Below are 23295 nucleotides of genomic sequence, written 5' to 3'. Positions count from 1 at the left end.
GGTGGGGGACTGTGAGGAGGGGTAGGAGGGGAGAGTGGAATATGTGTTGGTTGGGGGCCGACAACAGATGACTCATGTGGGGGATGGGCAGGGGCCACAATGTCAAATCTGTTAAAGAACAGTTTAAGTTCGTTGGCCTATGCCCTCTAATCCAAACAACGTTCTGGTAAACCTCTTCTGCACCCTTCATCTTTCTTCCTATAATGGGGCAACCAGAACTATATGCAGTACTCCAGATTCAGCCTAACTAGAATTGTATAAATAATGATACTGTGTAACTTGCTGACTTTAGAACTCACTACCTTGACTAATAAGGGCAAGCATGCCATAAGCCTTCTTAACCATCCTGTCAACCTGTGTAGCCATTTTCAGGGAGCTATGAAGTTGGACCCCAAGATCCCTCTACCCATCAACAATGTTAAGGGTTTTAATCGTGTACTATTTACTTTTGACCTACCAAAGTGTAACACTTCACACTTGTCCAGGGTAAATCCCATCTACCATTTCTGTAACTGATCTACTGTATATCCTGATGTATTCTTTGCCAGTCCTCTACACTAACCACACCACCACCAATCTTCATATCATCTGCAAACTCACTAACCCACCCATCTACATTTTCATTTTAGGTCATTTATATGTATCACAAGCAGCAGAGGTCCCAGTTTAGATCCCTGTAGAACATTGCTAATCACAGACCTCTAGCTAGAGTAAGTCCATTCAACCATTACCCTTTGTCTTCCATTAGAAATCAGGTTCTAAATGCAATTTGCCAATTCACCATGCATCTTAATCTTCTAGATGAGCCTCCCATAAGGGACTTTGTCAAATACCTTACAAAAATCCATATAGGTAATATTCACACCTCTACCCTCATCATCACCCTTGTCACCTCATGAAAGAACTCAGTCAAGTTACAAAGGCACTAAGCCATGCAAGCTCTCCCCAATTAGGCCACCGTTTTCCAAAAGCTCATAAATCCTATCCCTAAGAATTCTCTCCAGTAACTTCCCCACCACTGGCATGAGACTCTCCAGTCTCTGGTTTCCAGGATTATCCCTGGCTCCCTTCTTGAATAATGGAGCAATATTAGCTACTCACCATTCCTCCGGGACCTCACCTGTGGCTAGAAGGTATTGGTCAAGGCCCCAGCAATCTCTTCTCTTGCCTCATCAATAACCCGGGATATATCCCATCAGGCCCTGGGGACTTATACACCTCAATGCTCTTTAAGAAACCCAACATCACATGCTTTACCTCAAAATGCCCTATCATATCAAAACGTTCAGCACAGATCTCCCTATCCTCCACAGCTTGTACTCCTTGTCCTCAATCCACCTTTTTATTCTGGTTTCTTCCCCCTTCCTTTTCAGTCCTGATGAAGGGTCTTGGCCAGACACATTGATTGTTTGTTTCTCTCCATTAACACTGCTGGACCTGCTGAGTTCCTCCAGCAGTTTTTGTGTGTTACTCTGGATTCCCAGCATCTGCAGAATTTCTTGTGTTTATTACAAAGCATAGCTGAATCTCTTACGGGTATGATACGCCATTGTAATTTAAGCTCTTTCTCATTGTGGGAGTAAAGGGGGCCTGTGTCTGGATCATTTACCTAGCTGTTCGTGTCCAGCAGAGAAATAACTTACTCTAAAAGCATCTTCATCTAATCTGAGATGTAATGTCTGCAGATTAGAAGAGTGGAAAAGAAATGCCGCTTTGGAAAATGGAAAAAAATAAATCTGATTTTCCTCCTTCTTTACTCCAAGCATCATCTGCACTGATAACATTAGATGCATGAGTTTGAGCTGAGACAATCTATTAGTTGATTTGTATAGTATTCCTACAACAGAAAAGATAATCAATATAACGAACTAATAGCATCAGGCTTCAGGCAACAAGAAAATTGATTCCAATATATAGAAACAAGGAGAAAACAAACCACTCAATGAAAATAAATAGAAAAAATACAAAATGGGGCTTCACGAAGAAAAGGAGTCATCCAGTCACAGAAAATGATACATTAGATATGTTTTATCATGTATTCCCCACTAAGCATATAACTTAAGCTTTTTACCAGTGTCAAACCTCTTCAGGAAATGAGCTATCAGATAAAATCTTCATTTTCTATGGGAAAGCTGGTGGAGAATGCAGAACACCAAGTGGGTGTTACAAGGGCTAGGTTTTCCCCACTGTAACGGTCCAGATTCACTTACTTCCAAATGGCCAAATGGCCAACGAAGATGATTGTCAAGAGATGGTTGAATTGTAGAAGGTGGAAAGGATCCAAAAGCTATCAGGATATGGGTCGGATAAATCACTGGAAGGTACTTGGAGGGTCCAATGAAGTTGAAACGTATACTGTAGCTTGAAGCTGGTTCACCGAAGTTTTCGGGTAGTGACAGTTTACCAAGCAGTGATTGGGTAACTCATGAAAATTTAAAAAAATATATGTTTCCAGAGCACCATACACAAAATGATGGAGGAGCTCAGCAGGTCAGGCAGCCTCTAGGAAATTAATAAACAGTCAAAGTTTCAGGCCTAGAACCTTCTTCAGGACTGAAAAGAAAAGGGGAAGATGCTAGAATAAGAAGGCTGGAGGTAGGAGGTGAAGTAGGACCAGTTCAAAGGTGATAGGTGAAGTCAGGTGGGTGGGAAAAGTAAGAGGCTGGAGAAGAAGGAATCTGATAGGAGAGAAGAGTGGAACATAGGAGAAAAGGAAGAGGCTAATAGGCAGGTGAGGAGAAGAAGTAAGAGGCTGAAGTGGGGAATAGAAGAGGACGGAAAATGGCGTGAAAAAGTTACCAGAAGGAGAAATCAATTTTCATGTCATCAGGTGGAGGCTACCTAGATAGAATATAATGTTTTACTTCTCCATCCTGAGAGTAGCCTCATCATGGCAGAAAAGAAAACCATGGACCAACATATCAGAACAGGAATGGGGGTGGAGTGGAGGTGCTCGACAAGGCAATCCCCCAATCTATGTCAGTTCTCATCAATGTAGAGTAGGCTGCACATTATTCTTAGCATTATTCCTAAGGCATGATGACCCTATCGCACATTTTGGGAATAATGAACTGAACAATTATGCCAGGTGAGAACTAACCAAGGCTTTATAATGGATTAGCACAATTTTATTGCTTTTGTGTTTATTCCCCTGTTAATACAGTTTGGTAACATTTTTCTAAGCTTGTCGAGCCACCTTCAAAGAGCTATGTGCAAACAAAACCAGAAGACATAACAGCAGAAATAGGTCATTCAACCCATCGAGTCTGTTCCATTATTTGACCAAGGCTGATCTATTTCCCTCTCAACTGCATTCTCCTGCCTTCTCTCCATAACCTTTGATGCCCTTACTATATCAAGAACTTATCACCCTCAGCTTTAAATATACACAATGACTTGACCTCCAGAGCCACCTGTGGTAACGAATTCTACAGATTTACCACCCCCTAGCTAAGGACATTCCTCCTCATCTCTGTCCTAAAGCGATGCCCTTCCATTCTGAGGCTGGGCTCTCTGGTCCAAGACCCTCCCACTTTAGGAAACATTCTCTCCATGTCCACTCTATCCAGGGCTTTCAATATTTGATAGGTTTCAGTGAAATTCCCCCTCATTCTTCTAAACTCCAGTGAGTACAGGCTCAGAGCCTTCAAGCTTCAATACTTCTTGTTCATTATAGCAATACCATTAAGCTCACATTACTTTTTTTCTCTTCTCGACAACTTGTGGCGTTTTTTTTCCCTACAGAGATATTTCAAATAAAAGTAAGAATGCTTGATTTTCACTGATTTTCTTAGAATTTGTGTTCCCTCCTAACTTAATTTTTTTTTATTTGTGGCTGAAATAAACAATGGATCTGGGGGGGGGGGAAAGCTCTACAAAAGTGATATTATAAAAGTATTTATCTATCTGTTGCTTCATTTTGCAGGGACTAATATGTGAGTCCAGTGGAACATCACTGTGACAGCACCCTATTACACAGGCTGAAAAATGCAATCACCAGCTCAGGTATATCCACAAGGGTGTTTATTTAATGAGCTGCAGAATAATACACCAGTGACATATAGGGAACAGATGGCCAGAAGCAGGTGGTGACTGTGAATGAGGAAATGCTGTGGCATCCATCTTTCCTATTGAGAGAAGATATCTGGACTTCATTAGTTCTGCTTCTAAATGAACCACGCTTGAAAGTATAAATAATTGCTCCAGATATTGCAGTCTTCTTACGCTGCAACAGCTGATGAATCCTGTGTATATATGATGGATGGGACTTCAAAACTATGGGTCGCTGAATAGTTCACGGTTAGTCCTTAGATATTTGAGGAGCAACCTGTGCTGGCAGAGGCCCTCTGACAAGTGAATGGAACAAAAGCAAAATGACATTTCTTTCCTCAGTGCTTATTTTAACTAACAAACAGGTTTCAAAAGTTAGCATTTGGCTGATTTCAAAAGCTAGCATTCCGTTTACTTGGCCTGACTGCATCGCCAAACCCCCATTTCTGTGCCACAATATTTAAATGGGCTGCACTTCAGGTCAAAATGTTGGCAGAACTCTGAAGTATGGAGTATGGTTTAATAATGAATTCAGTTCATGTTGTTAAGTCCTATTCCACAAATCATACTTTCCTCTGGAATTTGCTTCATCCTCTGCCTTATGCTCACCCACAGCGCTTTGTCTATCAGACTTGATCTCTGTTCTTATTCCTATGGAACTAGTGTTAACAAAATCTCTCATCTTCGGCCTCATCTTATTTTAATATTTCCCCACAACAGGAGGCCATTTAGTCTGTCAAAGCTGTTAACATACAGAAGAAACCCCATTTTCTCCATATGCCCATCAACTCTACCACCCACTGACACTCAGGGCAATTTATAGTGGCCAAAAAACCAACCAACCTGCATGTCTTTGGGATGTGGAAGGAGACTAGTGAAATCTAAAGTACAGCTACAAGTACTGTCCACTCTACTCACTTCAAACATAAATTATTTGCAAGTTCCTGGAAAAGACCTTAACTTCCCTGCTACACTTCTGTTTTGCTGTGATTCCCATGACTATGTCCAAATTCTCCACAGCTCCATGTTTAAATCACGTAAAACGCTGGAGAAACTCAGATGATCAGGTAGCATCTAAAATGGACAGTTGACCACAGCCATGATTCTTCATCAGTACTGATGAACTGCTGGGTTCCTCCAGCATTTTGCGCGTGTTGCTCAAGTCTTCTAGCATCTGCAAAGTCTCTTGTGTGTCCATGTTTAAATGCCTCCTTTTGGTTCTCTAGCCCTACTGTTCCAGGCTCCGCTAAAGTCACAAGAAACATTCTAGTGTCAGTGAACACAATAAACTAATCCTCCTTATCCTAAACAATATGGCTACAGTTCAGCCCAGTTAGTTACATCATCTGCTTCTAAGTTATTATCTGTTTTCTGTCTGGCAGGAATTGTTCTTGTTCAGGGAAGTTTTATCCATTGAAGGCCATCTATGATGTGTTCTTTCCACACCCGCATCATTACCTTTGGAGGCTTTGCAAGATGCTTTACAATGTTTCATCCATTTACTCATGAATGGCATCAGCCAAAAACTGATCAAATTCCACTCAGATAGCAATGATATTCAGGAGCAACTCAGCATCAACTTCCTTTTCAACACATTCTCTCTGATGTGTCACTGGGCTGCTTGGCAATGCAATATTAAATGGGCAATCATTTTCTGACTAAGCGGTGAAAACACTGAAGCCACTGAGAAAATCTTCACTTATGGTGGCTGTTTCCAACTTGGTGATGAGAAAGAGAGCTTACAGCCTTAACAACAATGAAATTCCATCATAAACCACTGCATTACCGAGATAAACATCATCCTTGTACCAGCACTCTACACTCCCTACTCTTCAGCTTGTCAACTGTTAAAAACCCTCAACCATCAAATTGTTTGCCAGCTGTTGGTATAGTAGCATTCATGGCGAGTGGTTCCATGTTCAAATCCAGCTGGCTCCTTGCATGCTTTCCATCTGTGCTGGGTTGAGTGTAGAGCTAGCAATTCAGCCTTGTAAAAACAGACAAATGCCAAAGAAATGGCAAGGTTGCCACTCGATGTGCCACAAGGCATGGAGAGGGTAAACAACATCAAAATGTTATCTTGATCTTTCTACCCAAAATTCCCTGACTAATCTTCCATCTTCCAAAAGATCTAAATTTGTAATTCATATCTTTTCTGCCCATATCATAACTTGTGTTCATCCATTACCTCTGTTGTTTCTAAACACTCCCTGCTCAAAGTCTGACAACAAAACAATTTTAAAATAGATGTCCTTGTTATTTAGTCTTCCTAAGCGCTTTAACTCATTCACCTTCTCCAGCACCATTGACTTCTGAGATCTCTGTACTTCTAAAATTCTAACTCATGTATGTCTATGTAGTTTCCTTTTCCAGATTCCAATTGCTGCTTGGAGTCCAACAGTTATGATATCATGTCAGCCAAACGGTCAAATATATAAAAATATTCCTGCAGTCCAACTGTCACAGATACCAAACCAGGAGGCAACAAAATACAATTCTTCGTTAACTTTTAGAAGTCTTTTCCTGAATGCTGATTAAGTGGGAATAATTTACGGTGGAACCAGAGAAATTTATCAAACTAGGCAAAAATATAAATATTTATATGAAAATCCATTATATTTTGCATTATTTATGTGAAGGAATCACAACTCACATTCATTAAAATCAATGCAAGAGCCAGAGATTTTGATCAACAGTAATTATGGCTTTGTAAACCTTAAGGTTCTTACAGTGCAACTTGAAATATATCAAATTAAGCTCTTGCTTGAATTTGAGAGAGCAACATAGATTCTGGAGAGAAGCTGGTTCACTGACAGCAGCATCAGGTATTCTGTGTTAAATTGTGCATGCACAAACATCTCAAAGTTGCTGTCAGCTTAATGGTGCAATGATGGCAAACATCGATGGTTTTGCTGTCAATTCAGTATGAAATCCAGGCCAAAATTAATGATACAATGAAAAGATGAAGCATTACCTTCATTCTCTTTCCCACAGCAAATACCATAACTGTTCTTTAATATCTTGAAAATGTTAACAATTATGAATGCTCCCATCTCTCAAACTATCAATAACTGGATGACAACAAAGATTCAGATTTCTGAGCATGGATGACAAACAAAACATTCGAGATGTCAGGGACTGGACAAGACAAATTCATTTTAAAACTATTCCAAAAGACAAAGGCTATATGGTATATGCAAGTGAGGTGGTATAGATAGTGTCTAACAATCACATAATCACTGAGTTCAATGTTGTGATATGCATACAAAGACAACTTGAAGGCAAGGCTCTTTTCATATGAGCAACAGATCAACAATTTTCATGATATTTTCCATATATATTCAAAGGTACTTATTCTCATACTGAGAATGTTTGTAGAAGTCTCTTGGTATTCTGGAAGTTTGTTCATTTCATATGGCAGTGTAAGTGGTCCTGATGTTTGAAATTGTTCTATGCGGAGTGTGTTGATTATTTTAGTTTATGAATTGACCCCAAGATCGTGACTGAAGCATACCATGGAAACTGACTGAGCACGTAGTTCAATAATATCAGTTTCTTGAGAGGATCTGAAAACAAAAGGCTTCAGTGGTTTTCTAAGGAAAAATAAAGCAGGATTCTGCGTGGCAATACAGATACCCAACACAATTGATACACACCCACTTCTTAATGCAACGTCATCCCTGATTACAAGGTGGTTGACAGAAACTTTTTCCCAGGACATAAATGGCTAATAAGAGAGGGCATAATTTTAAGGTGACATGTCAGAGGCAACATTTTTACACAGAGAATGTTGGGTGCATGGAATACACTGCCTGGGTGCTGGTAGAGGAAGCTACATTAGGGACATCTAAATAACATGGATGATAGGAAAATGGAGGGCTATGTAGGAGGGAAGTGATAGGTTGATTTTAGAGTAGGCTAAAAGGTCAGCACAACATCGTGGGCTGAAGGTTCTGTACTGTGATGTAATGTTTTCACCATCACTCAGAGAGCATTTGTTGGGAGTTGTCTACAGTCAGTGGATTTTCAAAGGATATGAGTTGATCTCAAGGAGAAATACATGATTCTGACAAGGATTAAATGAGTTAACGTTGAGTGGTTGTTTCTTCCAGTGGGAGAGTTCAGAACAAGAGACAAAGTTTAGGACAAAGTGTTGGCAATTTATAGTTCTAGAAGTATTGTCTTGGAGATTTTTGGAACTCTCAGTTTCAGGCAGTTGTGGATGCTCAGCTGCATATATTCAAGCAGAAATCCACATGTTTTTTCATGCTCAAAGAATAGTGGATATGGGATTTGGTGGTAAAGTGGCTAAAGTACAGAATCAGTCATGATATTGAGCAGTACAGCAGGTTTGAGGAGACAAGTGTCCAACTTTGGCTATTATTTAAGGTCTCCTTACATTCTTTTAAACACAGGCCCTTACTCTCACACTTACTTTTCTTTTTCTTTTGCAAAAGACATTGGAGAGAAAATAAGACTCTGTTGTAATTTGCAATTAATTTCTTAAGAATTGGGTAATTAGGAGATCAGCAGAAGTCTCATTATGTCTGGCCACTGGGAACAGGGAGATGTTTCTTGCAAGCTAACCAGCATCTGGCAAGAAAACACAGAGTATACAGAACTCAGATAAAGCACTACTTTAGGTAGCCACAACTAGAGAGCAAAATAGGAGTTGATTGGACTTTCACTCACATTTCTCAGACCAACATGAACAATGGGCAACATAACAATATAGACTCTCAAGAAAAGTAATCTGCACAGAAAAAAAACACTCTGGAGAAATAAAAGAGGCAAAGGAAGAAGATAATGAAGAAAGACAGAGTGATGCAGAGGCCAGTGGACCCTAAACTATTTTGGAGACTCTGGCTGGCACTTACGAAGATGATCTCCTGAACTGTATCTTCAGTTTATCTTGAAGTGATAAGCCTGAAGTTTATTAGCATAAAATTGTAAGGAAATATTCTTCACCTCTGGGTTACTAGCTGGTAATATTCAGATGCAAAGAGATCTGTAAAGTGGGCTGCTACAAGAGGGAGGCAACAGGAAACTTTTACATGTCAATACTTGCATATAATGAGCGGTGTGCCTCAGGGACTGGTGTTGCAGTTCAACTACATACAAGGCTTTTTAATCACTTTAATTAGGGAACAAATAATTGCTTATTTTACTAATGACAGGGAGGAAAGTAAATTGTTAAGAAGACAGCATTAGACTACTAAGGGGTATAGGTAAGTTATGTGAGTATGTTTATTTGTGTTTTTAAGTACTTCATCAATATTTGGATTCAGAGCACATATCAGTCAACTGTCAAGCCTGCTTCACTATTGAAGATCATGGCTGATCCAAGTACAACACCAACAGCTCTTTCTCACCAATCTTCAATAAAATTGCACCCCTTGCATATCAAGGCTCCATATATCTCTGCCTTGAACATATTCAGAAACTCTTCTTCTGCACCCTGCACCGCCTCCTTTGAAGAAGTGAACTCTAAAGACTCACAACTTTCTAAGAGAAAAAGAAAATACTGTTGCTTCAACATTGACTTGAAACCCTATGAAGTCCCATGGCATCAGGTCAAACATGAGCAAGACCAGGTCTGATGATTATCTATCATTCTTCCTCAGTCTCATCCATGTAGAGCAAACATTGGTAGAAGGTACTTGGTCACAAGAATGGTAGATTTCATTGTCCTTCCCCTTCCAATGACCAAACATTGATTATGCAGAAGATAAACACATCTGATGATATAGAAATGAAGCAAAAAAGGAAAAATCATGAACTCTGCACCTAGGGAAGTCAGTCAGAGTAGCAAGTCTCATTCTCAATGTTGTCACTGCAGGCTAGCAAAATTGGTGACCCTTGCAAAGAAGTTATCAATCAATAGCTTCATATTTGTTTGTCACAAATGGAAAATCACTTCAACAGTATCCTGGAGGAATCAAAACATCTAAATGTTGAGAGCACATAGGGAAAGAACTTCCAGACTAGGGTGGCATATAACTTGGAATCACACATGTTCAATCTCTGTATGTGACATGTCTTGATGATGGCTTGCAAAAACAGCGTCCAGGTAATTTGTTCTCTTGTAATGGGTGACGGAAGCATTGTTCAAAGGAAGTTCTTCTGTGATAGTATCACCTCTTCTGGCAAAAAGATTTTGCCTTTGGGCTCTGCCTTCCTTCTCTTAGTTGTTCTTGAAACCTGGTAGGTCTTCTATTGTGGCATCCATATTGAATATAACAGTCAAACTCTCATAAGTAACAAAATATTTTTGATTCTGACATAGCTAAAATACATTAACAGAATACAATGACCTGCTCCCTACATCCACCCATTACCAAGACAAATTTATAAATAACTAAGGTCCTATTAAATGGAATTGCAATTCAGATCTGGTTGCTTCTGGGTTATCATACTGTATATTAAATGCGTGCTTTCCAGATTAGCCGCACTAATGACAAATGACCTTTACAAAGAGAATGATTTCATAACCATGTATAAATAAACAAAAATTGTAACTTAATGTCAAAGTAACACATAAATGCTATGATTGTGAATCGTGATCAAAATCGCCCACTACTATGGACCTGCAGTTTAAAGAAAACATGCACTGCACAACTGCATTTCATGTCCAAAACTTACAGTGTTGAAGAAATCTCAATAATATATAAAGTAATCTCACAGAAGACCAACTGTGAACAAGTCCCAAGAGTAGGTAAGAACCCAGCAAAGTTTATTTATTGATACATACTGTATTCCAGAGAAATGCAAGAGCTTGTTGCCAAAGCTAGAGAATATTTGTAATGATAAAAGATCAGAGAGGAGGTGTTTTATTCAACACTAAAATGGCCAAGGAGATGTTCAACGGAAGCAGACAACATTATGAGCAGTGGAAAAACAATTTCCTTTTGCAGAGCTAACTTGCTGATGCAGATTTAAGCCACACACAGAAAAATTGCTGGTGAACGCAACAGGCCAGCAGCATCTATAGGAAGGGGTACAGTCGATGTTTTGGGCCAAGACCCTTCGTCAGGACTAACTGAAAGAAGAGATAGTAAGAGGTTTGAAAGTGGGAGGGGGAGGGGGAGATCTGAAATGATAGGAGAAGACAGGAGGGGGAGGGATGGAGCTAAGAGCTGGAAAGTTAATTGGCAAAAGGGATATGAGGCTGGAGAAGGGAGAGAATCATGGGACGGGAAGCCTAAGGAGAAAGAAGGGGGGAGGGGGGAAGCCCAGAGGATGGGCAAGGAGTATAGTGAGAGGGACAGAGGGAGAAAAAGGAGAGAGAGAGAGGGAGAAAAAGGAGAGAGAGAGAGAGGGAGAAATTAATAATAAATAAATAAATAACGGATGGGGTACGAAGGGGAAGTGGGGCATTAACGGAAGTTAGAGAAGTCAATGTTCATGCCTTCAGGTTGGAGGCTACGCAGACAGAATATAAAGTGTTGTTCCTCCAACCTGAGTGTGGCTTCATCTTGACAGTAGAGGAGGTCGTGGTTAGACATATCAGAATAGGAATGGGATGTGAAATTAAAATGTGTGGCCACTGGGAGATAGCTGGGTAGCCTCCAACCTGATGGCATAAATACTGACTTCCCTAACTTCCAGTAATGCTCCACCGTACCCCATCCATTATTTATTTATTAATTATTATTATTAATTTTTTTCTCTCTCCTTTTTCTCCCTCTGTCCCTCTCACTATACTCCTTGCCCATCCTCTGGGCTTCCCCCCACCCCCTTTCTTTCTCCCTAGGCCTCCAGTCCCATGATCCTCTCCCTTCTCCAGCCTCGTATCCCTTTTGCCAATCAACTTTCCAGCTCTTAGCTCCATCCCTTCCCCTCCTGGCATCTCCTATCATTTCAGATCTCCCACTCCCCCTCCCACTTTCAAATCTCTTACTATCTCTTCTTTCAGTTAGTCCTGATGAAGGATATCAGCCCGAAATGTCGACTGTACCTCTTCCTATAGATGCTGCCTGCTCTGCTGCGTTCACCAGCAATTTTGCTGCGCGTTGCTTGAAATTCCAGCATCTGCAGATTTCCTCGTGCTTACAGATTTAAGCCAATTGGTTGGAGGATTAGTGGGAAACTGAGAATTTGTTTCTTGTCTAAGAGTGGAGGGGACCTGGAACTCACAGCCTGAAAGGAGGGAGGAAGATACAAAAGCATATTTGAAAAGTAATTTGTTAAACAGCAGTGTCAGTACCATAACTAGGTAGCATATTTAGTGCTATTGATGCAGCCCTGATCTTGGGTGATACCCTTAGGGCTTACACGTTCTTCCACTGATGATGTGGATTTCCACCAGGTACTGTGTTCATACGTCACCTTCCTGAATACTAGGGTCAAAATCTTCAGCCAATGAAACATAAATCCCAACAAATAAACTGAGAAATAACTGGAAATCAGAGTGAATAAATCAATTTCACATCATATACAGAAAGGCAAAACCTTTATTCCTGATTCAGTATCAGAACGAAAAAGACTCTGCAGTTCAACTTAACGTACAAACCAGAGAAGTTGATTGGCAGTTATAACCAATTATCACACTGTTAACAAGGTTAATAACAGGACTAATTTTCCTGTGACTGGTTTTAATGAGCAATTAGTTTGCAAGTCAAACAAGATGTTATAAATAGAAACACTTGGTGGGTTGGAACTTCAGGCATTTCAAGTAGTCAAGAAAGTGTGACATTGACGTTAACTTGTATTTTGTGGAACTTGGCTGTGAACAGAGCACCAACTGAAGAAAAAGCAGCCGCTGAGATTTAGTAAGGACATCAAAGATTATGGAGAAAAACCAGGAGAATGCAGTTGAGAAGAAAAATAAATCAGCCATGATTGAATGGTGGAGCAGACTGGCCTGATTCTGCCCCTATCTCTTCTTGTCTAAATATAAGATGCAGAAGATCACTTGAACCATAATGCCCTTGCTAGGGAAAAAAAAATGTTATGAACTAATCCCACATCCTGACACTTGGCCTGGTTCCTTAATTTTCATATTTTGCATGAAGAAAGAAGAGGCCATTTAGCCTATCAAACCCAAATCTGTTCCTTTCCCACCACCGCATAATCAGTTCTCTCTCACACGTCCATCATCTTCCCACAAATTGCTTGCCCACTCTTACCCTCTGAGACACTTACAGACACTAATTGGTCACTGAGCATCACTTTGGGAAACATCCCAAAGCATTGTACATAAATGTTAACAAGCTGCAACACTATAATTCTTCCTTCAGGGGTATACTTCCTCAGTACCACACTTACTCTAGGAATCTTGTGTGAGAAACAGAACCAGTTTCAGGACATTCAACTCCTTGTGGTTCATTAGGATCACCATCAATCTTCTGCCTGAGAAACACTTGCTTGCATTAATCTCATGTACTTATTATTAAAGGAGTCAAGAATGTTAGACAAAATAAATATATATTAGTCTTAAATGAGGCAGCCATATGGAAAGCATTGGGGAATGACTTTGAGAGCTCAGGGCCAAGAGCATTGTTAGGGTGATTATATTCAAGAATGAATCCAGTATTGGTAGAGGGTGGATATTTTGGAGGGTAGTGAGTCTAGAGGAAATTATGGGAGGTAAGTGAGGGTAGGAAGGTATTGAAATCAGTTGTATTTGAGGGATTGCTCAGCCAAGAAGATAATGGGTGTGCCCACTTCGCACCGAGATGATACTTTAAAGTTGGAACATAAGCTTCAAAGTTGTTAATGGCAATATTTTGGAAGAGAAATGGTGCAAAGCACTCTGACATATTCAGGATGACAATTTGAGCTGCAGATGGTTGCCCAGGGGCAGATTCAGACCAAATTGGCGTGATAGAAAGATGCAATTTGATTGATCTAGTTCTGAGTTATCACAGGTTCTAATGATGAATGCAAAGGAATATCAATCAACCTTTCTAACACATGTGTAAAGTCTTGTTTCTTTAAGCTTTGAACATTTTGAAGACTTTAAAAGTAGTGAACATTGAATTTCTTTTTATTTACTTTGCCTTTCTGTCTTTTCATCCTTCTCCTATTCTTTCTTTCTCTTTTCCTTTTTGTATGATCTGTTTCCCATTTCCACCCCTCCTCTTCCTTAATTTGGCTCAATCTGTATGTCATCCCTCACCTCTGCTCAGTCAATCAATCACTTTACTCACCACACCCCTCTTTAAACTGTTTTTATGCCCCCCAGTCCTGGCGCAGAATTTTGGCCAAAACATTAACAATTCACTCCCAGCACCCATTGATACTACTTGACGTGTTGAGTTCCTCCAGCATATTGCTTGTTGCTCCGGATTCCAGCAACTGTCACCTCTTGTGTCTGCAGTGAATTTATCTGTTTTTATTCGCTTTCCGACTCAACGCTTTTTGCATTTATTTCCCAATCCCTAAACCTCTTAGGTTAAGGAAATCCTCTACTCACTTGCTTGTTTTCTCAGATTTCACATGCCTTTTGCTTCCTTATTGTGCTATTACCTTCTTGCATTCCCTGTAGAAGTATTGTGAGGTGAAGTGTGAAAGGAAAAAAGTCTAACTGTGAGCAATCTTGCTAGATGGCTAGCCAAATCAAAATATGACCAATTATTCTTGTGCATATGCCAGGTCAGGATTGGAGATGCTTACTGGTGTTCACAATGCCAATCCAATTCGCAATTCTTCATCAGATTAAATCCATGTTCGTCTGCTGCAAGACCCAAACAGCATTCCAGGAATACAATGGTAAATGAAAGCGATCTTCATGCACAAATATGACAGGCAATGGCTATCTTCAACAAGACAGGATGTATTCACCTACTCCTGGCATTACTGTCACCAAGGTTCCCACCATTACCATTAGAGACTCACCTGCATCAGACACTTAAATACTGCAGCTACAAGAGTAAGTTAGAAAGAGGGTATCTTTTGATAAGTGACTCATTACTAACACTCCAAAGCACTTCGACCATCTACAAACTACGTCAGGAGAGTGATAGAATACTCTCCACTTTCCTGAACAACTGTAGCTCAAACAAGATGAATACTATTGGGACATTTAAAAGACTCTTAGCTAGGCACATTGATTTTTTTTTAAAGTGGGTTGTGTAGGAAGAAAGGGTTAGGTTGATTGTGGAGTATTTTATGTAGATCAGCACAGCCTAATGGGCTGAAGGACCCATATAGCATTGTAAAATTCTACATATATTCTATGTAATACTCAAGAAGCTTAGCACCATGGAGCACAAAACAGCCTATGTTATTGGTTCCGCATCCATGACCGGAAACAGTCTCTCCTCCACCACCAGCACACAGTAGCTGCAGTATTTACCATTTACAAAATGAACAAAATTATTTAGCCAGGCTACTCTGTCAGCAGCTCCCAAACCTGTGGGCTTTTATCAGCAACAGGACAAAAAAATGCTAGATAACTAGGAACACCACCACAATGATATCCTTCAATCACTCACTGTTCTTACTTGAAAATATTAAAAACAAACAATGCTGCTAGGTCTAAATCCTGGAATTCAATCCCAAGTATTACTATGACTCTTCAGGGAAATAGTCCACCATGACTTCCTGAAGGTAATTTAAGGATGGACGTTGCTTTGTCAATAATCCCTAAAATTTAATAAAAATATTCTCCCTTAGAACAAATTGCTTATCAATAGATGTTCTTGAATTTATACAATTTTTAGTTCATATTTTGGCACTGTATTCCTTTTGAGAATTTAATCACTCTAATTCCAGCCCAAAAGATATTCCAGCTAAGGGCATTTTTATTATGTACTCTTTGCTGAGACTTATAATTCCTCAACATGAGCATTATCAATTATTTTAATGTACCAAATAAACCAGTGTTATCCAGGTTAAACTACAGTCTACAATTAGTGGATTTCATGAATCAAGGACAGGGAAATCAGACAAATCAATTGTCTTTGACCCCCCCCCCCCCCATTTTGTGAACTCTAAACTGATTTTTGCTCTGGCAGAAAATAATCAGATCAATTGATTGTGGACACAAGGAACTTCAGGTAATGACCTGCTAAACTTGAGACCATTCTCAGATGTTTATTATGTAAAATATCAGACCTACCAAAGAAGCAATCTGTAATCTTGTTAAACTCTGTCTGGGTTGCCTCATTTTATTGGTTTGGACCAGTCAGATTTGAAGGCACAAATAAACAATGCTGGGGTGGCAGAACCATGAAACAATGTTGGTTGTAGCCCTGGACTAGAACCAGTAAGAAAGTGACCCTGGTAGGTCAGGTGACCTTCAGCCAATGGGATGGAGATCCACTATTTCAAATAATAATGAACACTATAAACGTCAGGAGCTCCGAATATGTAGGGGTGATATCTCTCCAGCAACCAGAGATCAACCATTGTAGAAAAGGAGGACCCCATGGTCATGTGGATATATTAGAACCACAATGAAAGCCTGGCTAGTGTAGACTCCTTTCCCGCAATAATACCTTTTCTTTTCATTGAGTGTTCATGGAAGGTCAGAGATTCTAATGGGGTGCACACAGATAGTTAGTTCGTGAACCCACGTGCTTTTTAGTTGAGACAATAGAAGTTACTCGTCAGTAAATACAGATAATTACTTCAAAGGGTGATTCTTGTAACACCACCAATAGTAAACATTGTGGGAGGCCATTTGGCCCTTTGTGCCTGATCTTTCACCTTGGTGCAAATTTCATCCATGTACAGCTATCAATGTGATTGGTCAAACCACAGAAAGTAGGAAAAAGTGAAAACAGTAAAGAAATCTGAGACAAATCATTAAGCAGAAAGCACTTTAAGGGCCTGGAATTCTCAGATATTCTCTTATTTTGCCTGTAAATGAAAAATCAAGGAGGAGTTCACTGGGAAATAACACAATCCGATTTACTATAGCACATTGAAAATGGAGGCAAGATTGAGAGTAATATTCAGAATGTCTGCATTGGAGTGATAGGAATTGTTCAGTAATTGAAACTAATGAACTGCTGAGAAATCAACTAACCTATTTTCAAGAAAGTTTAGCAATGGAGGCGTTACTCAAGTTGCATATGAAAAGAGAGGTAAAAGGTCAAGGATCTCAAAAGAATAAAGACATAAATTGAACTCTGCAATTTGTTAACTGACCTTGCAAGAACAGCCTTCTTCAAATTGTATTGTGTCCCATGCTTGTAAAAAGAAACATTTCTAACCTCTGGTAACATAAAGATTAAAGGAATGTATAGTGAGCTAATCCACAGCATTCTCTTCAAGATACTAGACTTTGCTAGACCACTCAGTCATTCACATGGTGAGTTCCTGATACAGGCAGCATTTTGTCCATGATTTCCACTGATGAGATTCTAATCTCACTGCTTTACTTGGGTGACTTCACTGATTGACAGTGAATATGATTCGTGAGAGGCAGAGTAAAGGTAGCTAACCAATATCTATCCCAAGGAATATTTTTTAAAGAAGAGTTTTGGCAAAAAAAACTTCCTTTAGGCGGTCTCTAATTTCTGCACTGACATGGAGTGAGATTCATGAAAAAAAAGAAAATAAATATTAATATGGAAAAAATTCTTTTAAACATATCTAACAAATTTAATATTAATTATTAAATTTATCTTGCATCATACCATATTCTTTTACAGTCTGTAAGTGTATCCTTTTGTATACCACTACCTCTGTTATTCATATAACTTTACACGCATATATCACAAGACTCCAGTTTCACTGTGGAAGCTTATTCAAATCAAACATGGAACTTCGAAGTGGGTGCATCGATCTCCACAGTTAATTCAAAATATTTTATCCTGATATTTTTTTCCATGAATAGAAATTATGATTTGAAACAGATTGTAAAAAATCTAACTTTAAAGTAATCATTTGCAATTTTGGATAATGATCAATGAACTGAAAAGGTAACATAAAGTATTATCAATCTGCTGTAATACATATTGTTATATTTATATAAATGTCTGCTGATTTTCTTTATTGGATTTGCAGAAATTCAATTGGAAGATACTGCATATTTCACAATACTGTGCAGAGATGATAAAGAAACTTCAATATATTTTATATTCTGATACCTGTACTTGAAGGTGGTATTGAAGAATTTCAATGTAAGTAATAAATGCATTACAACAAGAACATTTTCTTACCTCCCATGAAATTTTCATATTGTCGATATTTGTTCCTTCTCCTTTGACGTTTTTTGGATTCTTCTCAGGAACTAAATAAAACATAATCAATTAAATAAAGAAATTCAATCTCCATAAAATGGAAAAATGTCTATTATATGTAGGTTTATTTAACATTTGGACAAATTTCAGACATTTAAAAACTTAACATTGACTATTGATAAATATAATTGTTCTGTTTTTTTTTTAAAAAGGAATCCACTGTTGCTTTCACCTATATTAAATTGAATAAAAGGTAGAAGCATTGATATAGTGTTTAAAGATCTACTCTAATATGATGGATTGCTTAATGCAATAATAGTTTGGATCCCGCTGGAAAAATAATGGTATGTTAATGATGTATGCCGTTACTAACTCAAAAGCACATTCAGGGAATGAGAGATATATCATGAATTATTAATCTCTCAAATGAAAGTTGCCAGTTTACGTTCCACCATTTGCTTTGCATAAATGGCATCTCACCCATAACTTCCCTGTTAATTTTCAGAACTTGTGAGTTACACCTCAATCACTGACTAGACTACCTACTTAAAATTGGCGATTAAGAGTGTAAATACCCTTTTAATAACACATTGATTGTTCACATAAAGCCAAGTGAACCTTCAGACATAGTTTAGTATCAATATCATAATTCTGTTTGCAAATTAAATAATCCTGAATTTCAACATAGTTCCTTATTTTCCTTTTATGTTTATTTTCACCTTTTAATAACTGAATCTTTTTTTCCCTCTCTCTATTTCTCTTTCTACGAAGGTAGGACAGCAATGGTGCTTGGTTGCTACCTGTAGGTAATCAAATTAAACCTTGAGTTTCTGCTGTCAGAAGTTACAGGGAAAAATCAAAATCTGGTGACATAGGTTGTGAATTTTGTTGTTTTGTGGAGAGTAGAGCATTGGGCAAAGCATGGATCCTAAAGACGTGCCTGTGTTGATTGTCAGTGAGGAGAAATGCTATTTCTGATCCTCACCGGCTGAGGTCTCCTGCGGAGGTAGTCAAGGATCGAGTTGCAGAGGGAAGTACAGAAGCTCAAGTCTGGAAATTGTTAGAGGCAGGCAACACAGTTCAACCTTCTGCTGAGCCTTGAGAGGCTTCAATCCAGAAATAAGCTGACTACCATCAGAACACATCTGAGATATGACAATGGTCAGATTTAGTCCCTTAGCAGTGAGTGATGTAAGGGGGTGTAGCTAAGACCACCAGGGCAGAGATGGACAACCTGTTGGAAAATAACTTACTATGGCAGAACAGAACATTCCATCCTTTCCATACAGGAACTTCAGACCCTGGTGTAGGTAGGAAGAACAGGGCACAGGGTGACCCTATAGAGCTAGGGCTGTTTACAAACTCATACTTACTTGGATCAGTGTTGAGTGTTCAGTATATTTGAAAGTTAGGATGATGTACTGTTTCTATTAAGTCTAAAAATACCATGCTCTATGTGTTCTGTAGTGAGTTAGGTGAATAGGCTGCAAGTACAAGATCAATGTAAATTAATGTACTATTGTTTGACCTGAGAATGGTAGTCTAAGTTTTTGTTCCACAAGGGGATGGTCCTTTACACTTAACGTCGACAAAAGGCCCACTGCAAATGTGCCCCTATGTTACCACATTACCCATGATGCTAGAATTGTCATGGAGAGACAGAGAAAAATCCAAGATTCAAGATTGTTTAATGTAATTTCCAGTACACAAGTGTAAAGGAGAACAAAAAAATTATTACTCTGGATCTGATGGAGCACAAAAATAGCACAATAAGATAAAGTATATAATCATAAATAACACAATAAATCTAGATCCATAAGACAATTCATATACACAAATTGATTGTATGGCAATCAAGTGCCGCTACATACAGGAATATCTGTACACAAGGTGACTCTTGTCAGGAAATGATAAAATAGTGGTGATGGGGGTGGGTGATGGGTGGAGATGTGAATCAGCCTTACTACCTGGGGAAAGTAACGGGTTTTCAGAAAACACAAAAGGACTTTTCATATCTTTTCACAAAAGGAGTGAATGGGTTACCATATGAGGAACGTCTGGCAGCCCTTGGGCTGTATTCCCTGGAGTTCAGGAGAATGAGGGTGGATCTCATAGAAACATTCCGAATGTTAAAAGGCCTGAACAGGTTAGATATGGCAAAGTTATTTCCCATGGTAGGGGATTCTAGGACAAGAGAGCACGACTTTTAGAAGAAGGACGTCCTTTTAGAACTGAGATGCAGAGAAATTACTTTAGTCAGAGGGTCGTAAATCTGTGGAATTTGTTGCCATGAGCAGCCGTGAAGGCCAAGTCATTGGGTGTATTTAAGGCAGTGATGGACAAGTTCTTGATTAGCCAGGACATCAAAGGGTATGGGGTGAAAGCAGGGGAGTGGAGATGACTGGAAGAATTGGATTAGCCCATGATTGAATGGTGGAGCAGACTCGATTGGCTGAATGGCCTACTTCTGCTCCTATATCTTATGATCTTATCTTGATAGGCATTTCATGGTGAAGGCAGGCATTGACGATGAAATTCACTGCTGCCTTTTGTGCACTGGAGAGTCCTTCATTAATTGGGCAAATGGGTGTTTGAAGGTTAAGTCCTCAGAATGACATACCCCACATGGTCTATTGGTCAGTGATGCTAACCTCCCTATGTTTCTGACAGTAGGCATTTCACTGTACTGGAAAGGTATCAATGGAGCTGCACAAAACTCTTCAAATTCACTGGATGGATAAGCAAACCAATGCCATTCACTGCTAATGGAACAACATTCACAATACTGAGGTTCCTCTAACACTTGATCAGCTACTTTAGGCAGCTATATCTCTTACATGCCAGAACACCAGATTTCTAAAATGTTTTTTGAAATGTGTTATGCTTCAAGAATGTAGTCAAAGCCTTAAAAAATGCAATACCAGTTCCTGGGAACCCCTGGGAAGTGACTGCTCAAAGGAGAAGCATCAGGGATGGTGTTGAGAACTCACTATCAGGAGCACACAGAATTATTGAATAAGAAGACCATGACCTCTCAAACTACCCACTATCCTGCCCTGCTTTTAGAAGGGACTGCACTTCTTGCAATGGCCTGATCAGTCATATCAGAACACCCAGCCCCAAAACAGATGGAAAACAAGTTATACTTGATCGAAAGGGACTGCCAAAGGAGAAAAGATTAAGTACCACGGGATCTTCTCCCTCCACTTGTTAGAAGGATTAAAGTTTAATTTCCCTTCTGATTGTCAAGACTACATTTTGTGCACTCATTTCTGGAATAATACATCAAACATACTTCTCTAATACAAGACATATGTCGTAAGCAAATTTTAAAGACCATCCTTAGCTAGCTCAATTTTTATGATCCTATTCAACACTGACACTTCAAACTAACTCCACCTTCCACAGGATTGTTCTTTGGAAAGGCACTCAAGTCAACCTATTGAGGTGGATGAGTGATATGGTATCAGTCCAGCTGCTTTGTGACAATTAAACCAGAGATGGTATTTCTTTTCCTGCAGTGAAACCAGAAAACAATGTTTGAAGCTTATGGGATGATGGACATTGAGGGGTTGGTGTGTGTGGGGCAGGAGGTGGCAGTGGAGGGGGTTGGCAAGAGAGGAAATGTGTGAATTTTGTTCGATAGTCTTTTAGAACTTGAGTTTAGGGATGCATGGTGCCCAATTTTCTAGCACAGCTTTAACTGGCATCAGAGAAAATTTCATATGTTTGCATCCCATTTTTTTCTCATGACCCTCATCTTCTATATCACACAGATTCATTAGTTGAAAAAGCTACACATGATCGAAGCATACACATCTAGTTTGCAGTCCGCCCCTACCATGACCCCTCTCTACTACCTTCAGAGGGTCAAGTATTCCCACTTACTCAGACAGCTGAATTCATTGTTAAGTCAATGCTGTTCACCCAGTCACCCATGGGCACCAGCTCAGATGGTGATCCTTGCTGCCTTCTTTAACACTAGCTCAGCTGCATGTATACGTTAGAGCTTTTTTGTATACTGTTGAAGGTGGTACGGGTGCAAGCAGAGAGATTACAGATATAAGTGACAGTGAGATTCCAGCTTCCAAGAGAACAAGTCACCAGGGGCTTTCCTTTCAATTATTTGATAGAGAATTACAGTGAGGTAGTTACAAATACAAGACGTTGGGCAGATATAATGGAATACTTGGTTCATGGGCAGGTTTGCTTGAAAGGTCAAAAGCTATGGGCAAATTCAATTCCAACATTGCCCACTCCTGTGCTAGATCTCATTCTTTTTGGCAAGGGAATTGGAGGCTATTCCATAACACACTGGAACATTCACCATCCACCTTTTTAATAGGTGACATGGTAGTGTAGCGGTTAGTGTAACATTTTACGGTGCCAGTGATCCAGGTTCAATTCCCGCTGCTGTCCCTAAGGAGCTTGCACATTCTCCGCATGACCATTTAGGTTTTCTCTGGGTGCTCTGACTTTCTCTAAATTCCAGAGGTTAGGGTTAGTAAGTCGTGGGCATGCTATGTTGGTACCAGAAGCATAGCAACACTTGCCGGCTGCTCCCATTCTTGGAGCGTGCTGATCATTGATGCAAATGACTGTATATTTTAGTATTTCGATGTATAAAACTAATTTTAATCCTATACGATGTCTCAGTCTGCATGGCAGTAGGGGTAGAAAGCCACCCAAAGACTGACTGCTCCTACAGAAGCTCTGGCATGTAATGTCAAGATGCCACCATCGCGGCTCTGGATCCCATTGCTGATAGGGTTGCTTAGTTTGAGATGGTTGCTGGGCAACCCATTCCTCAATAGGATTGAGAACCAAACAAACTCCTGATGCTAGGAATCAGAAATAAAAACTCAAAATAGTGTAGTGTCTTGGATCTGAACTTTATTCCTTATTATACAGATGTTGCGCAACATGATATTTTCAGCATTTCATGTGTTTACTTCAACGGGACCTACTGTTATTGCCTCAAGGGTCTGGAAATGATTTGATGTTCTGATGAAGGGTCTCCACCTGCAATGTCGACTGTTTATTCCTATTCATCGATGCTACTTGACCTGCTGAGTTCCTCCAGCATTTTGGTAGTGCTACTCATGAGAAA

General features: G+C 39.5%; 1 protein-coding gene across 2 annotated transcripts in view; it reads right to left on the bottom strand.

Annotated features, from left to right (window-relative positions):
• Positions 1 to 23295, bottom strand: part of chl1b (cell adhesion molecule L1-like b) — a 945006-nt gene that overhangs the window by 337908 nt on the left and 583803 nt on the right. For both annotated transcript variants that reach the window (XM_063067891.1, XM_063067890.1), the window contains one exon: positions 18165 to 18235. In XM_063067891.1, coding sequence (XP_062923961.1) covers positions 18165 to 18235 — 71 coding nt within the window. The remainder of the gene's footprint in view (positions 1 to 18164; positions 18236 to 23295) is intronic.

The sequence above is a fragment of the Mobula hypostoma genome, chromosome 15 (genome assembly GCF_963921235.1).
Source record: "Mobula hypostoma chromosome 15, sMobHyp1.1, whole genome shotgun sequence".
Classification (NCBI taxonomy): domain Eukaryota; kingdom Metazoa; phylum Chordata; class Chondrichthyes; order Myliobatiformes; family Myliobatidae; genus Mobula; species Mobula hypostoma.
Note: the sequence above shows the minus strand (reverse complement) of the source record. Positions and strands in the feature narration are given on the sequence as shown.